The sequence below is a fragment of the Staurois parvus genome, unplaced genomic scaffold (assembly GCF_062004578.1).
Source record: "Staurois parvus isolate SC_StPar_1 unplaced genomic scaffold, SC_StPar_1.0 ptg000099l, whole genome shotgun sequence".
Lineage (NCBI taxonomy): Eukaryota > Metazoa > Chordata > Amphibia > Anura > Ranidae > Staurois > Staurois parvus.
The window spans coordinates 2,898,437-2,917,748 of record NW_028317895.1 but is presented as its reverse complement, the minus strand read 5'-3'; the positions used below and the strand labels follow the sequence as shown (position 1 = coordinate 2,917,748).

Genomic DNA, 19,312 nt, shown 5'->3' with positions numbered 1-19,312 from the left:
ACGTCCTAAAATAGCTGAACCACTATTAAGGTTCAAGGTAGGGTGCAGGAATTTGGACTCTGCTCTTAAATACCTGCCCTGTCCTAAAGGTCATTCAAACTAGTAGTAAAACTCCAATGTCGATAATTGTTGCACCGGATGGCAAGGACAGCTTGGCTCCAGAGTAATATCTTGTCACTTAACATATAATATCCTCCATAATCTACAATAATGGATTACAGCAGACTGACAATTTAGGAAACAAACAAAAAAAAGTTACTTTTAATAACTTTAAAGATATAAACAGAGTGAGACTCTACTTCAAAACCACATGTGAGTTTTTTTCATTACTTTTAAGGCATTAAGCAAGACCTCATTTACAAAAACTGATATAGTCCTGCCTATGACTTCAAAAATAATTTCTCATACACATTTGGTTCAAAAGCTAGGACACTCACACATCTCTCATGTGAAATACTGTTACAATAGGTGCTGACACACTAATCACATTTCCAATGAGAGGTTACATGTTGTTTTGAAAATACTGTTTTGGTGAACAGTCTGTAAGGTCTAAGAGGATGAATAAGTGTGAAGGGGAATTGTTCAATGTTAACCAGTAAGGACACAGTTAAACATGTCTAAGCTTTATAGAAGATGGAAATATTGGCCAGCATTCAAAGATCTGACATGTGTCTTTGCACCCACACTCATAGTATATGACTTTTAAGTCAATGACAGTTGCTGCTGGTTTTGAGATATTCCACTACAAAGACATTTGTTTTATATATGACAGTTGATGAATTACATTCACAGTGCTGATAAGTATTCCTTAGAACAAATAATCTCTTTAGTCAATATCTTTGTAGAGTATCTTTCCAACAACCCAGAGCCTAATTGCGGTTGCTTTAGATGTGTGACATTGGCACACACAGCTTATACATGAAGTCATCTGTTGTCATAGTCTGTGAACTTGGTCCTGGTCTCTGAAAGCTCACCAAGAGACCATTTACTTTAGTTCCTGCAAGACTTTTATTTAATGGCAGTGTCCTGAAGCTGCAATGGCAGTGTTGACAAGGAACGCTGTACATGTGCATCATTTGGAGCTTCAACCACAGCGACATTCAACATTGAGGTCCATACACTTTGTTTTGGGAGGTATTTAAAAAGCCAAAGCCTTGCTCTGTAGGTCATGTAATCCAAACATCCACTGCACCATCTGGGATGATTCCTGTCAAAAAAAATACAAAAAATAAATACTGGGATAATGGAACGCCAAATGAAGAGGATGCACTTTCAATATTACTACTTAAAGTGAGGCTAAAGAAAAATATATAATTGCATCATAGCACACAAAGAAATGTCTTTATTCCTTATATTACATCAGATTCAGATTGCAATAAATAAAGCTGACTTTGTGCAGGGATTTTAAGTTTATTTATGTAAATGAAAATCACTCCAGCACAGAAACCTGGTGTTAGAACACCACTAACTAGCAGAGTCCTACCTTTTTCTATGCTGAAGAAAAAGATGTTAGTTCCACTATGTCCTTACAAGACTGATCCCAAAATGGAAGGGTCTGCACCAATTATAATCACTTTTCAGTGTTCCCAAAAAAAGTTGCAGTGTCTGTACCTCTTTAGAAGTAATTATCCCTTTAAAAAATTCCTTTTGCAGATGATGGCTAAACTTTAGCTTGCATGTTAATGTAGATGACTGAGAAAATAAACAAGCCAATCAGGCAAACAGGAAATTACATTTCTGGACCAGATTTATTGTCAAAAATAAAAATGTATAGTTAACTGGGATACAATAATTAGTTATGTGATGTAACATTCTACTAACACATGCCAAAATTGCATTCTGGCATTCAGATTTGTTTTGCCTTCAGTTATTGGGGGCTCAATCTAGTATGCAGCATGATAGGTTCAGTTAGTTTTAACACATTTGCATTGTTACATAAAAAGGTAGCTTAGATGAGTACAATGGCCAGTCCCTGTCCTAGCTTTTTGAAATCAACTTGACAATGCTTCAGCTCAGTTAGACAGATATTGTTATTGTCACCCTTGACTGCTTTCACTGCAGTCAATGTTGCTCCATGCTAGTCAATCAACAGTAGATCATGTTTAACCCACCCAATCCCACATACTAAACCATACCTAGGCACAACAATCCCCACCAATTACAAAAGGAATTGTGGGATATGCAGTATGAGCAGCAGGAAGGAAATTATGTCCTTGTGCTGCCTAAGCCTGCCCATAATCAGCTTCAGAAATGGGGAACAGGCGCATCCAAGTCTGATGGCAAAGTTCATTTGCACATCTCTTATGAGGTACAAAATATTTTTCAGGTAACTTTTTAGCAAACAATGAATATTTTTTGGAGTCTCCAGCCTCTTATGAAATGGACTTGTACTACCTTTAGATGTACTTTCACAGATCACAAATGCCTTTGTGCAAAGCCCTTAGTTAATCATTTTTTAACTACATAAAAACCCTAAAACAAGTTTCAAGTCTCTCAGAACACCTTCTAAAAATTATTATTACATTGCTCTTGCATTGTTAGTCAGCAAAAAAGTGCACCCTGTCGTTTCTGTAGTGCTTTTTTACATTGACTGTCATTGGGGAAGGGCACACCCAGGGGCGGACTGACCATTTGGAAACTCGGGCACTGCCCGAGGGCCCGGGGTCAATAGGGGGCCCCATGAGATGCCCCTGGTACCTTTTTCATAGGCTTTTTTGAGTTTGGGCAAGGACACAGGGGCCCCATGATCCCCTATTGCCCGGGGGCCCCATGAGTTGTCAGTCCACCCCTGGGCACACCTTACACTGGTGGTCAGTGAAAGAGGTGCCCTCCTAGTTAGATGATCATTGGTCTCATACCACTGACTCACTGTCAAGTGAGCTTAGCACCACATCTATGTACAAACCTAGAGGAAATCAAAGATTACACCGAACCCTGGTTAAAAAAGGTTGCCTTAAACAGACTGGTTGTTAGAGAAGGAATCAGTACTCAAAAACCTTTCTGTACACCTGTGGAAGCTAGCTTAGAGTTTATGTAAGAGCCCAATGCATGCCATTTATTTTATTTATTTATTACAGGTACTTATATAGTACTGTCAATTTACACAGCACTTTTACATATATATTGTACATTCACATCAGTCCCTAACCCTCAAGGGGTGTACAATCTAAGGTCCCTAACTTACATTCATATACTAGGGCCAATATATATGGGATCCAATTAACCTACCAGCATGTCTTTTGAGTGGGGGAAGAAACCAGAGTACTGGAAACCCATGGAGGCACAGGGAGAACATGCAAACTCCAGGCAGGTGGTGCCATTGTTGGTATTTGAACCAACAACTCTTGCACTGCAAGGGGGAAGTGATAACCATTTAGCCACTGTGCTACCCTGCCATTTACTGCTGGTTTTGCTGCTCTCTGTTAGCCCTCATTTGCAGTTGCTTTTCTACACAAGGTTTAACAATTGTGGACATTTATAACATGTGCACATTGATATCACAATAACCCAAGATCATTCATTAATACAGCTAAGTGAAAAACCTTTTAGATACCTTTGCTGAGAGGCACTAGCCAGGCTACAAAAGTGTATATATTTGTGAAAATACACACATCTTTTAAGTTTTATCAGCCTAACATAATCATAACAAAATAATATGATTTCTGATTGGCAGTAATGGTGACCTTGGAGCTGCTTGCATGGCTGTTGTTAGAGCAGTTGGTACCCAGGATTTCTTAGGAAGACCCCCACTAGTCAGAAGTGTAAGGCGGTAATGAATATAGGTTCTCCACTTTTTGCCTTTATCTGGCCACATACAAATTTTTATTTTAACAACTTTTGTTTGATTTTATAATCATTACTGGGGCCAAATCAATGTTTGTTTGTGACCGCAGTGATGTGAAAATTTGAAGCAGTAGGGTGGAAACATTTTCTCAAACTGAGTTTTTAACAGTGAATGTGGTTTTCATTCAGAAAAGTCTATTCACTCCAAACGACTTGCAAGCCACATGTCATTGAATGTTCTAAAGAGAATTTTCTTAAGAATCCTTGTATGAATGTTTGTTCGAAAATCTACTATAATATGGCTAGCTTAACATTAGAAAACCTCTATTAAATTACCTTTAGCTACAGAGTATAATACATATAAAAATCACATTATGATGCTGCTCGTTTCTTAAAAACTCAATGTCATATTCTCTATTCTTTAGGAAAGCTGTCAGAATCCTCTGTGTTCTGTTGAAATGGGCTGTGATATGTGAAGACTATTGTAGTTGCTTACAGGCTGTAAATGTTGTCATCCTTCTCAAAGATACAGCAGCAATATGCATTATATAACTGGGGTAACTGAACAAATGGCATTGGTTTTCCTTGAAAAGTTATATGCTGAGAGTTTTTACACTGTAGGAGCTGTATTTCAGAGACTTACCTTTCATCCAGCTTATCTGATCTTTGAGCATTGTGCCCATAGTTATTAGATGTAATGCTGCAGCAGGACTGCTCTGCTTTGATAGTGAGAAAACATTCAGGTTACCCACAGCCAATATTCTTGGCCATGCTGATCGTAACATTACAGAGAAATGTTGTGTTGGTTCTATTTTCTCTTATATATGCCACTGTTAGATAGCACATATTTAAGGCACACGTTGGATTTTTATGAGCTTTAGTTTCCTGATACAATTAGCTTTTGATTTTACTCTTCATAACTGAGATATATTTATGGTAAAATCACTGCAAGAGAAGCTCAAAGTAATTTCAGAAATGTTAGGTGTTTCCCACTTCCCATTGTGTTGTTTCTTGACAAAAGGAAACTCATCAACAAGTCATCTGCTCACAGACTACTTGTGCAGAGACCATCAAACAAAAATTTGGTTGATGGTCCGATCATTGATTAACTATTTAGTCCTGCCCACTTTTTCTGAAATGAAGAATATTAAAGTGGGTAATAATTTAAAATTGTTTACCCTATTAGAAAAAAGAAGGTATACTATACCTGCAGCCCCCATCCACTTCTTCGGGGATCCCCCACTGGCACGCTCTTCTCCTCCTCTTCTGTGGGTGTCCCCATAGCAACCAAACTGCTTTGAGGGAACTGATGAGAGTGCACAACTGCCCTGGACTGTGTGCATTCATAAACAACCACAGCGTGGCTTGGACCCATCCCCTATTTCTTCCTCACATAATTTGATTGACAGCAGCAGGAGCTAAGAAGGAAGTTATGTGACCAGTGATGCAACGCATCGGACGGAACTTAGTTACTTCACTTATGGTACTTTGGAAAACGGAAGTGTGGTGACAGGAGCCATATGTGTGATTGGAATCTGCTAATTTACCTATTTTTAATTTGTGAGTGAGAATTTGGCTGTAAAAAATGTATTTATTTACTATATGGGTTTACACTATGGAGTATTTAATGAAATAAGGTCAGTGAGCGCTTAAAAATTAGCTGCTGATACACACAAAGGTAACCAAGTAAAAACCTCCACAGACAGATGATAAAAAGGTGCAGCGCTAAAATACTAAATATTAATCCAAATAGTAACTCATAAAGGAATAAAATAAAGTATCAATAAAGTGACAGTTCATGGTAAAGTGCTGTGTAAAGGCTGATAATGACTTCAAACTTCAGTGATGTGCCAGAAGTGTAGTAAAAATACGCACTCACTAGATGCGTATTTTAAATATGCATGTAAACAATATAGCCAGAGGTCCCCTTATCAGGATGGAATGGATGAGATATGCCGATTACGGATTCTCCTCCCTCTGGGTGGTATACAGCCTTACAGATGTCTCCTTGGTGGGCACAGGTTGGATCCAGCCTCCTTTATGGATGGATGGATGCTTTACAGCCAATTATAATGGAAAAGCTCCCTCCTCTGGATATAATGGAATACTGCCACTTAACCATTCGGAATGGGCTCTGCAAATGAATTTTAGCTCAATGTAGAGCCAGACAAAAGGTAGCCCATAGTGCAGTATTGTGTTAGTAAATGGTTTATTAAATTAAAAGATTCCACATGGTAAAAAACAAATAGCAGCAAGTAAGTGGAGAGAGACTGACCATCCACACAAACAAGATGGCCGCTGGACCTACACGAGGCTCCGGCGGCGTGACGTCACGGCATACTGGCTCGTCCTTTGACGCGTTTCGTGTCAATGCACTTCTTCAGAAAGGATGGCGATCTCTCTACGTCTAGCTAAAATTTATTTGCAGAGCCCATTCCGATGGTTAAGTGGCAGTATTCCATTATATCCAGAGGAGGGAGCTTTTCCATTATAATTGGCTGTAAAGCATCCATTCATCCATTAAGGAAGTCGTATGTACTCTCCAGTGCCTCAGGATATGCACAGCCAAAAGGGAAGCCAAGGGAACCAGGACAGCGACAACCAAAGGACATGCTTCAAGTGCCCTCCTCAGATGGGGAGATCAGCCACTAGATAGAGAAAAAACAGGTGGCGCACACACCTAGTGCATTATCCAAGGTTTATTGAAAGGAGTGAAAGTAGGGATGTTTTTATTTTTCACTCCTTTCAATAAACCTTGGATAATATACTAGGTGTGTGCGCCACCTGTTTTTTCTCTATCCATTAAGGAAGCCTCTGAATGGATCCAACCTTTGCCCACCAAGGAGACATCTGTAAGGCTGTATACCACTCAGAGGGAGGAGAATCCGTAAACAGCATATTTCATCCATTCCATCCTGATAAGGGGACCTCTGGCTATATTGTTTACATGCGTATTTATAATACACATCTGGTGATTGTGTATTTTTACTACACTTGTGGCACATCACTGAAGTTTGAAGTCATTATCAGCCTTTACAGAGCACTTTACCACAAACTGTCACTTTATTGATACTTTATTTTATTCCTTTCTGAGTTACTATTTGGATTAATATTTAGTATTTTAGCGCTGCACCGTTTTATCATCTGTCTGTGGAGGTTTTTACTTGGTTACCTTATTTTATTCCTTTATGAGTTACTATCTGGATTAATATTTAGTATTTTAGCGCTGCACCTTTTTATCAACTATGGAATATTTGCTCTTCCATTGAGTAACATCCACCTGGGTGGACACAGTAAAACACACAGATCCCTTAAAGGAACAAGAGGGGTGAAGTAGCTTCTAACAGACAGAAGTGAACATCCTGAGTTGGATCAACAGAATGACCTATGGATATGTAGGTCAAATAAGAAGGTGAGCCTGCATTGCACATAGGGGTGACGGGCAAGTGAGCACGGTTGGAGGTGATGTGGAGTATACACCATTTACCACGCAAGAATTTTTGGTTGAGGGCACAGCTTTTTTAAAGTGAATGTGAGTGCATAGATTGATGCTGTTTGAGGCATATTGTTTTATGCAGTGTTGCACTATGAAATATGTTTTATTCTTGGGTGGACTTTCACATCTTGGAGTCATAAGTGAGATTCTGGAGGGAGAAGTAATTTGAAAAATACTATTGATTAAACATCGCACTTGACCTATAGTTCATAGATCTGGTCACAAGGTGAGCAAGTTTTTCACCCAAAGGGAGCAGAGTATGTTGATTATGTTTTTCACGGGCACAGCATTGAATATGAGAAAGTGAATAATACATATACTATTTATGGATTGATATACCAGTTGCTGATGGACATTGTTTGTTAAATTGTTTTTTTGGATTGTAAAGGACAGCACACCACAACTTTATAAATTGAGCTGGAGCCAATGGCTCTACCTGTAGCCTCTTTGTCGTGTGAGAACAGGAAGAGGGGAGAGCACCACTGCCTGCAGGTACAGTTCTGGATCAAGAAAGTGTACGTGATTAGCGAGGTGGGTGAAGGGCGATACAACTACTGGGACATTTTTTACCTTAATGCAGGAAATGCATTAAGGTAAAAAATGTCTTGACTTTGGAAAAATTTTAATGTTCTGGATCCTGGTCCCTAAGACCTGCTTTGATTTTATAATGAACCTGTGCTTTTCCTGTACAAGGCAAAACAACAGGTATATTTAACCTCCCCCTGCCAAGTAGCACATATTGACTTTTCTTTCTCTCCCCCCACCACTTCAATCAGCTGCAAAGAATGAAAGAGGAAATCATCAAATGCATATGGCTTCTTATATTGTGCTTGAAGGTTCACGAAAAATATGTAAAAGAAAAACCCCAGGCAAAAGGATACCTGTCACAAAGTTAAATAACTGTAGCTAAGCTCCAAGCCCAAGGTACCCAGTCATGAAGAAACGATACACAGGTCTTGACTGTAGTATTTATCTGGTATATTGTATACTCTTATTTATTTTTTTTTTTTTTCTCCCACTGTTTGTCACTTTTCACTTATGTGTGTATTTTTTTTTTCCTCAAGGATGGTAGGCTGTGGGTCCTCAGGCCTACCCTGAAGTCTAGGGGGAGAATGTGTGGCCTTTTGGTTCCTTCCTCCCCTATCCCTATCTCTTCGGAAGAGCCCCCTTACGAAGTACTTGGCGGCTGGCTTAGGCTAGCCACAAGGAAAGGGGTCTGGCTAGGTGGACCACATGGGAACCTTAGTCCCTGTCAGGAGCTTCGTGCCCCGGGGGATCAGGGTAGAGATCCTACCCCTTCGGGGGGTGGACAAAGCACACCCCAAGTGTACTTTTTTGTGTTGGTTTTTGCACTAGCACATTTTTTGTTCACTTACGGTTTTTCGTTTTTCGCTCTTCTGTGGACTTCAAATAAAAAAAAAAACAGTAATGAATGATGACAGTTCTTGTAGGCACTGATATACTCTAAGGCAATGGAACAATATTACCAAGCCTGAAGTAAGTAATACCAGAGGACAGCTTCAGCTGGAGGGCTGGCAGTTTGCAGTACATTGAACGGTTGCTAAGGAGAGTCCCATGTGGTTGTTCCAGATACCAGGATGTTTCCTCTCTGGAGGCGTAGTCCCTGTTCTGACTCTACTCACTGGGAATCTTTTTGCACCCTAATGACATGGGTCCCACACCAAGATGGCCACCGAAGATCTCGTCCAAAGATCTCTAAGAGAGTGACAGTCCCTAGGAGGACAATTCCCTTAACAGACTCCACTACATCTGCAATAATGGCACACTGCCACCTACAGGATGGAGGAGAAATCTGCACCTGCCTACATATCATTCCCTAAAGTGATACTAAATTAGGCAATTGTTTCCAAAAAAAGTTCTATTCAAGACATACCATGAATAAGAATTGTCACAGACCATCAAATGGCTGGTGTTCTAACTGATCACATGTACAGCGCCATGGCAACTGCAAATCAAACATAGGCTAAGATGGCAGCTTCCTTGGCTCTAGGGGCAGACTGACCATTTGGAAACTCGGGCACTGTCTGAGGGCCGGGGTCAGTAGGGGGCCCCATGAGATGAAAAAATTCATAGGCTTTTTTGAGTTTGGGCAAGGACACAGGGGCCCCATGATCCCCTATTGCCCGGGGGCCCCATGAGTTGTCAGTCTGCCCCTGCTTGGCTGTAAAGTATATGAAGGTTTAGTTGTTCCATTTTAAGAGAGAAGAATAGCGAAAGCTTTTTTTGACCATACTCCTCTTCTGGACCACAGGAGTGCATTTACTTGTGCCGTCACAGAGACACTCCAGGCTCTGGAACGATCTTGACAATAATGTCAGGATCCACCCAGATGCCTGACTGGCAGCTGGCTCAGCCTCTCAGCGTGAGTCTAAGTTCTGCCCCCTCCCCTGTCCGGCACTCCAGTGAGTGCTGGAATGCAAAGCAGTGGCTGACAGAAACTGCTCTCTGCTTGGAATGGAGTGTGAACTGAGTGGTCATGTGATCACTTAGTTCTCAGTGTTAGAGATGGTGGGGGGCAGCTGCAGAATCACACTGCTGATGCTGCAGTCATTTAGGGGAATATGTATATTTGTTTTTTTGTCTGTACCACTCACTTCTCCTTGAAGCCTCCTATTCTGACTTTCAGGCTGAATGCTATATCTGGGGAAGTTCCACCACTTCTAGTGAACTGAACAGCTAAGTTTCAGAGCTCTGTAATTTTCATGCAGACGGAGAGATCCTTTCTGCTTTTACAGGTGGCATTTGAAACAGGCTGTTTGTTGTAGGTTTCATGTTGGTTCTGTTGCAAATGAAATCAAGAACTATTTAATTTTTTTGTATGACCTCTAATCAGAATAAGCCCTCTCTATCCTGTACAAATAGGACAATGGAAAAAAGTATCTAAATAAGCAGTTAAGGTATGGCACCAGTCTTAGTGACTCCAGGATATAGCTGAGTCTGGCACCTTCTTATCAGTTTTGTGAATGTACAACACAATGAAGGTGACATTGCAGCTATCAATTATGGAGGTGCACTCTACATTACACAATAGTGTTTATTCAAGTCACAAGTCTAGTAATTGTATGGAAGTATAGTTTACATTAACTTATTATGGCTGTCAAAGGGGCTATGCTTGAGGCGTTTTAAGTAGTTTGTGCAGGTATGTGTTCATTTTAAAATCATTAAAAAGACCCTGTCACCAACTTATAAACTTGCAGATAAAATGCAGAAAATCTAATATTTTAAATGCTTTCTTGTAGTGTTTTCGTTTCCATAAACATGTTTTTATTCTCTTGCTATTTGCCTTTGAACCTGACAGCAAATCTGGCTATTTAGGAAGCGTCAATTCCCTCACTTAGCCCTCTACTTCCTTTAAGGATAACTTCACCTTTTCATAAAAAAATAATAAATGCACATTTTTTTTTGCAGGTAAGAAAATATACATTTAATATTTTTTTCTAGGGTGCCTGCAGACCATTGCACTCATTATCAGAGGATCATGGATGAAATGCAGAACTCCTGCATGCTCTCAAGATGTCCTCGTATGGACAGGCAGTTACCTGAGAGCATGAAGAATCAATGAAGTATGAAGGCACTCTATGCATGAGGGTAAAAACCCTTCTGTGTGCTGCTCCCTTTCTAATACTTACCTGAGCCTCCTCGTGATCCAGCAATGTGCACAAGAGCCTCAACTGTCCCAGGTCTCTCACTGCTGTCAATAACCACCAGTAAGCCAATGAGGAGAGAGCAGGGGCAGGGGCAGGACCCAGCCACAGTTCTATGTGTCATAAAGACGCATAGAGAGGGGCTTGGTAACGAACATGCACCAGTGCCTCCATAAAAAGTGGCTTGCTATTGGGGGTAACAGTCAAGGGTGATGAGCCAGGAGCACCGGTGAAGGTACCTAAGAAGAGGATTAGGGCTGCTCTGTGCAAAACCATTACACAGAGCAGGTAAGTATGACATGTTTTTATGAAAAAAAAAACGGAACCTTTTAATATCACTTTAATTTCTCTGTGTGTTTAACTTTCAATTGTAAAATATTTTATTAGATATTAAATACTTGATTGATCCTGTTCTTTGGGGCAAGGCTATTCTGCTACTTTTGCGTCTTCTGTGTTGACATTTGCTCTGGGCATGCTTTAGTTTCCCACAATGGAGGAAATCCTGTGCTTCTTTCTTCCTCCCCTGCAAGCCACACCATGGGACCCTCCTTATTGGCTTGCAAGGTAGCTCCAGAATGGGTGATTGATAATGAATCCTTCTCCCCAGCTAGCTACCCTATGTGACACTACTCTTCTATCTATAGACTGTTGTTTAAATGGTGCTATTTGCTTTTTATAACCCGGAAACTGCCTAAAATGGGTATAAATACACTTTAATATAATTTGTTTCACTTTATTTTAATGCATGAATTCTAAGTGATGTGATACTTGTTATATCTGTTAATATATCTCTACAGATATTTCTAGCTTGGAATGTAATACAAAAACCCTATTTTACCATAGAAGATACATATCTCAACAAAGAAATTATTTTTTAAAGTTTGAACATTTTCACAGATTAGGTAGAAGGTACAATCTGACAACAAATTGCCTTTTTAGGACTCTATTGTATTTTTCCAACTGAGAGAAATGCATTTCTTAGGCACAAAAATCAGCCACTTTTGATTTCTGCTGCTATTTAAATGACCAGTAAATTACTGTGGCTTTTTTTTACTTGATCATACTTAGTACAGTTGTGCTCACAACATTCAAAAATTACAATTTGTGGTATGAACAGCTCTTAGTGTTAGACAATTTAGGGAAAGTACTACAAATGTATCCCTGTAGTGCTTGAATTAATCTGATAATGAAATAGGTAAATTAGATTCACATTTGGGAAATAGAATGTCAACCATTTTTAGAGTGCCTCTTCTATGATGATGCCTTCATTGCTGTGACCATAGTATGACCAACTCACATCCAGCAATAAAATGTAATCCTTTGGTTGGCCTGTCAATACTGTACTTTCATGTAAATCCTGACAGATCGTAAACTTTGTATTGTGAAGAATACATTCCAAAACTTGTCAGTAAAATGTGTGTATATAAAATTTAACCCTTTCCAGGCTCAACTGTTTAAACAAGAAATACTTTAAGCTCTGCACTCACCCATACGCTCTTGACACTAATTTCCTTGTCTCCAGGAGTATCTGACCTGATCCACTGGTCCTGCTGGACTCTGCATGGAGCACTCTGAAGTGATAGGATATGATGGCTGGTCTTGTGCCCGGTTACAAATCATGAATGGCGAGTTACTTATGGTCCTGAGCTGGAAAGGGTTAAATTATAAGAAAATAGAGTATCAGAGGAAATTATGTTTGACTCTACAATAATTGTGGCAATAACATGCCTTACATATCAAAGTGTTCACCGTTCCACACACATCTTCGGAGGGGTAGATACCCAAAGTTGCCCAAAGTCCTCCATGATTGCAATGAGCACATTACAACAAAGGTTTACACTGTATTTGTAAACATTGCACATCCCTATACCCAGATGCCAGTGCTGTGACAAAATAAAATAAACATTCATAAATATGGTCTGCATCTGCTTGAAAGCTTTGGGACTAGATACCTCCTAAATGGCCCCAGACCATAATTTGTCTAGCAGTTAATGTTTAAATATAAATCCACCAAAATGTTTTTTGTAAGCCATTAATAGAATAGGAAAAGGTTAAACCTTGTGTTAAAATTTCTTCCTTCTCCAGTGGCAATTTATCACATCTCAAAAAAGGGTACCATAGAACCCCAAATATTCCCTGTTGGTTTACTGTATTTGGAAACCACTTTTGTTCCCAAGTAAGAAAAAAATTTTATCATCAGTATCTAGCAGCCCTGCTTATCTCTTCCACCCTCTCCTTCTGCATAGACATGAACAAAAGTCTCCTAAAAATTATTGTGGTTCATAGGGGCCACCAGCTGATGCTTTTTTCTAGATTGCAACCACCATGCTTGCAAGTTAGACCATCCTCCAAGGTTAATGGCTGGCCTAAGCCTTCCCCACTCTTCCCACTGTTTGTGTCTTATCCATCATGCCATACTATCAGGGAGATGTGTGAATGGCCCGAAATTTATTCTGCAGCAGGAGAACAACCCCAAACATACAGCCAATGTCATTAAGAACTGTCTTCAGCATATAGAAGAACAAGGAGTCCTGGAAGTGATAGTTTACCCCCCTCACAGCCCTTTACTCAACATCATCGAATCTGTCTGGGATTACATGAAAAGACAGAAGGATTTGAGGAAGCCTACATCTACAGAAGATCTGTGGTTAGTTCTCCAAGATGTTTGGAACAACCTACCTGCAAAGTTCATTCAGAAACTGTGTGCACAAGCACTGTGTGTACCTAGAACAACTAATGTTGGTTTGATGCCAAAGGGTAGTCACACCAAATATTGATTTAATTTAGATTTTCCTTCTGGTTGCTCACTTTGCATTTTATAAATTGATAAAAATAAACATATAAAATATATACTTTTTAAAGCATTCTTACTTTACTGCATTAATACACCTGCCTAAAACTTTTGCACAGTACTGTAGATATAGGGAATTTTACAGAGCCTCATGAAGTTCTGTTGCCTCTGACATTTGTGCAGCCATATTTACAGGGGCCCTGTCATCAACTTAAATACAGATAAAAACACAAAAATGTCAAGTGTTTTTGATTTGCTCATAGTGTTTTCCTTTTCCATAAACACATTTTTATTGACTTGCAATGTGCCTCTGAATTTTCTAGCCAATTTGACTACTTCAGGAAAGTCAGTTTCCAAGTGAACCCCCCTTTCTCTTTGCATGTCATTGCCTTTTCCTCTTCTGGGAGTGTGTTATTACTGTCTGTGCTGGCTAAGCTCCTCCATACAGCTCCTCACCTCTCTACATAACCATTTCTCCTTGGGGTAAACAAGATATGTTTACTGTATAAGTATTGTTCTAATCCTTTCTAGGTTAACTCTTCTGGTAGGAAAAATCTGTTATGCAGCCAGAGTTTTGTTTGAACACCATTATCAGCTAGCACATATGAAAGCAGAAAACCAGCTGGAGTTAGCATGAAATAACAGCAATGTGAATTGCGCAGGAACAAATTGGTCAGGACTTTCTGGATACTCTATTTTGCACGGTGCTGCCTAGGCATGCACCTGAACCATTCTAATTATAACAGACGCCAGGGTGCCACAATATTTAGTGGCCAGGATTTGAAAGTGAACTAAAGGTTATGTGGATAGAGGACAGATTATGAATATAAAAAAAAAAAAATTGGCATTTTTTTTGTGACTCATGACCTTAGAAGACCCTGCAACCATTCATTTTAACATCATTAAACCTGTAAAAGCCTTTTTGAGTAGACATCCAAAAGCCCTGAGACTGCTGCTAGGCTCAGCTGTCTTGGATATGATGTCAGCAGCCCCAGCAGATTGAGAGCTATCGCCCAAGTCTTTGATATCCCCCTTCACCCTCCCCATAGCTTCCACATAAGATAAATGAATTATTAATAGATGTTTGGTAAAATCAAGTACTGTATAACACACATTCATGAACAAATAGGTGCTACGTCCATAGATAATCCCCACTGTGCCTCTCGAGAATACATATTGTCACCAGTCCAGTACAGCGTTATTATATAACTGGTGTGGTGGTGATCAGGGATACTGACTGGTGACAGTATGTAAAAAAAAAAATAAAAAAAAACACACTGTGACCAAACAATACAATTATACCATAGTAACATTGAACTACTCTGTAAAAAAATAAATAAATCCTGATCACTTGCCCACATTATGATTGCCAATACCAATGTACCATATTTTTCGCTCCATAAGACGCACCTGACCATAAGATGCACCTAGGTTTTAGAGGTTTAAAACAAGAAAAAAAAAATATTCCACACCAATGGACTGCAGATATAGTACAGGAGATGACCAGAGACTGCAGACACAGTACAGGAGATGACCAGAGACTGCGCACATAGTACATGAGATGACCAGAGACTGCGGACATACTACAGGAGATGACCATAGACCGTGGACATACTACAAGAGATGAACAGAGACTGCGGACATAGTACAGGAAATAACCAGAGACTGCAGACATAGTACAGGAAATGACCAGAGACTGCGGACATAGAACAGGAGATGACCAGAGACTGCAGACATAGTACATGAGATGACCAGAGACTGCAGACATAGTACAGGAGATGACCATAGACTGTGGACATACTACAGGAGATGACCAGAGACTGCGGACATAGTACAGGAAATAACCAGAGACTGCAGACATAGTACAGGAGATGACCAGAGACTGCGGACATAGTACAGGAGATGACCAGAGACTGCAGACATAGTACATGAGATGACCAGAGACTGCAGACATACTACAGGAGATGACCAGAGACGACGGACATAGTACAGTAGATGACCAGAGACTGCGGACACAGTATAGTTGATGACTAGAGACTGTGGACATAGTACAGGAGATGACCAGAGACTGTGGACACAGTACAGGAGATGACCAGAGACTGCGGACACAGTACAGGAGATGGACAGAGACCATGGACACAGTACAGGAGATTAGCAGAGACTGCGGACACAGTATAGGAGATGACCAGAGACTGCTGACATAGTACAGATGACCAGAGACTGCAGACCTTTGGGGAGCGGGTACCTGAATTTGACAAGTACCCACTCCCACTTCCATGGAGTTGTCCTTCCCTCTCCCTCCCCGTAGTCTTTTGGGACAAGTGACAGGTCCCAGAAGACCACAGAGCCATTCACAAAGCGTAGCACTTCTTGCGCATGCGCAGTGGTCACCCAGCCGTGAAGCCGCAAGCTGTCACAGTCGGGTGCCCACACTAAAGATGCCAGCGCCGGGGAGAGAAGACTGAGGACACTGCTGGACCAAGGAACAGGTAGGACCACTGGAGGTCTGCAGGTTCTGTTGCACAGAAGAGCCGAGTGGCCGGCCCGGTATTCTAACATGGCGGCGGCGACGACGGGGGGAATACCAAGCTGGACGCTCCATATTAGCTCCATAAGACGCAAAAACATTTTACCCCATTTTTTGGGGGGGGGAAAGTGCATCTTATGGAGAGGAAAAATACGGCATTTCATTGATATTTGCAATCATTGTTACTGAATGAAACTGATCCATTCAGTCTTTTGTTATGATTAGCTGTGCTTGGGCAAAGCTCATCACATGATACAGATGGGCTGTGATTGGCCCTGTCTGTACCATGTGACTGATTTGACCAGTCACAGCTAATAAGACAATTTTATACAATGGATGGCATTACAGAAAGCCATCCATTGTATATAACTGACATCTGATTGGTCACAGCAGTCACATGACACTGGCAATGGGCCGCTGTAGTGATATATCATTGGCTGTGTCCCGTGGACACAGCCAGTGACAGATGGCGCCGCTGCTCAGCCCCGCGGCTGCGTGAGCGGCTCCTTTTGACAAGATGTTATATCACACTCAGCCACAAGGAGAAGTGTTCCACCTGGCCGTCAATCATCTATAGGCCGGGCGGGAAGGTGTTACTAAATAAAAGGTTTTAAAGATTTCACTTTCTGGTAGTCCCCCTCCATCTCTCCCTACATGTTGTGTGAGACATATAATAGGAAAGAGTGCAGCTGGCTCAAGAAGGAGAAGGCTGATGGTGGTTATTCATGATACTAAGTGCTGTATGGCTCACCTGTGATAGGTACTCATATAAATCTTGTATGTAAAATCAAACTGCGCAAATCCCCAATCGGCTATAGTCACAGAGCTGCAAGTATATAAGAGGATATCACCTCTTAAAAGGCTAATGCATCTCTTAAAAGGCTATCTTTTTGCATTAGTCATATAAATTTGGTGAGTGTTCTGTGTTTATGGTGGAGAATTTCGGGAACACTATGGCACTGATTGTTGGAAATGGAGACCTTTTTTGAGCACAGGCACTTTAATAAGTTTGAAGCATTGTCCATTATACTGTGAATAACTGAAATCACTTGGACACTTTATGTGCACAGAAAGACTTTATTAAAGCACAAAGGACACTTTATTGATTCATGTTTAAATTTTATTTGAGGATATGAGCATTGTAGAGAATATGGTTGTTTATTGCACGTGTTTAACCAATAGCCGCCCGGCCAATAGCCGTTTGGTGGCCGGGAAAAGGCTGTACATTTCCGGGTGGACGCCATATGACGTCCTCCCGCACATGCGCAGTCTTTGCGCTTGCAGAGCCGTGCAGCGGCGCGATCTGTCACCGGCCGTGTACCTCGGACACGGCCGATGAAAGATCTGAGTACCGGCCCCCATGACCAATCACAGCAGGTCACATGACAGTTGTATGCAATGGATGGCTTCATTCATGCCATCCATTGTATACTAGTGTCTAGCTGTGAATGGTCACAGCGATCACATGCACATGTCATGTGATTAGCTGTGGCCAAATCACAGCTAAGCACAAAAAGAAAAAAACCCTGAATGAATCGATGTCATTCAGGTAAATGCTTGCTTATAGCAAAGTAATTCTTTGCTATAAGCAAATTGTGTATAAAAAAAAAAAAAAAAGAAAATACTGATTACTTCCCCAAAGTAGTACAATGTTACTATGGTAACATTGTACTACTTTGGACATAGTGAAATATGAAAAAAAAATCTTAAAAAAAGAAAAAAAATGTAATAAAAAAAATATATATTTTTTATACTGTCACCAGTCAGTGTCCCTGATCACCGCCATGCCAGTTATATGATGACGCTGTACTGCACTGGTGACAGTATGTAAAAAAAAAAAATAGTGAAAATAAATTTTTTCATTTTTTCATTTTCTGAAAAATTATGACAAAAAAATACAACTTCAAATAACTCGCCATGCCTCTTATGAAGTACGTTGGACTGTCTACTCTGCAAAAAGGGGTCATTTGGGGGATATCTGTACTGTTCTGACATTCTTGGATCTTAAGAAATTAGATTAGCTGTCAGAACTTCAGGATTGATCAATAATCAGATCTATACCATAGTTTGTGAACTCTATAACTTTCCTACAGACTAAATAATAAATACCAGTTTGGGTTATTTTCACCAAAGACATGTAGTAGAATACATCTTGGCCTAAATTTATGAAGAACAATTATTTATTTGCAAACTTTTATAACAGAAACAAAGAAAAACGTGTTTATTTTTCAAAATGTTCGGTCTTTTTTTGTTAATTTAGCAAAAAATAAAAACCCCAGCGGTGATTAAATACCACCAAAAGAAAGCTCTAGTTGTGTGAAGAAAATTATAACATTTTAGTTTGGGTACAATGTTGTATGACCGCGCAATTGTCATTCAAAGTGTGAGAGTGCTGAAACCTGAAAAATGGCAAGGGCAGGATGGGGTAAAAGTTCCCGGTATGGAAATGGTTAAACAAAAACCAATAGCGCTATATAAAAGATAGAATAGAGTATATTCTCCACAGAGGTGGAATGTCGGTGCTCTGGCTCTGTGTATCTTCCCAGCACAGATGCAACTAAGTGATGAGAATTGGTATAGCTGGCACTCGTCTTAGATTCCCAGATTAGTAATGTTAAACAGTTTAGCTTCTTCATACAATCATATCAATTAACATCTCTTTAAAGTGTTACTAAACCCAGGACCTTGCATCCATTATATCTGGTCTCCCACAGTACACAGAACATGGAAGTACAATTATTTTAGTAAATATAAACTGCTAAATACCTTTTCTCACCAGCAGTTAGAGCAGTCTTGTGACTTCTGCGTCCAGCTGAGCACTGGTTAAAGCTTGTAGGAGGAGTTTTCATTCTGCTCTGACTGCCCTATGAGGCTACATAACCCCTAACCCTATGTCTGGAGAGTACTGATTGGCCCTATGCTGATGACATGCACCCTAGCAAAGAAAAGAAAAAATAGTAATGCACACCAAACTGAGCATGTGTAGAGTGACTCTTGTACTATCAAAAGATGGATTGGGGACAGTAGAAGGAGAGGATCAGAGAAGACAG

At 40.3% G+C, this 19,312-nt stretch overlaps 1 protein-coding gene across 3 annotated transcripts in view; it reads right to left on the bottom strand.

Moving 5' to 3' along the window:
* Window positions 1-232: 232 nt before the first annotated feature.
* The window catches only part of HRH2 (histamine receptor H2), a 149,624-nt gene continuing 130,544 nt past the window's right edge, over window positions 233-19,312 (bottom strand). For 2 of the 3 annotated variants that reach the window (XM_089671108.1, XM_089671107.1), the window contains one exon: window positions 233-1,207. In XM_089671108.1, coding sequence (XP_089527234.1) covers window positions 1,009-1,207 — 199 coding nt within the window. In that variant the 3' untranslated portion in view covers window positions 233-1,008. Of the gene's footprint in view, window positions 1,208-12,431; window positions 12,592-19,312 lie in introns of all 3 variants that reach the window. The other variant, XR_016311822.1, reaches the window with a different exon arrangement.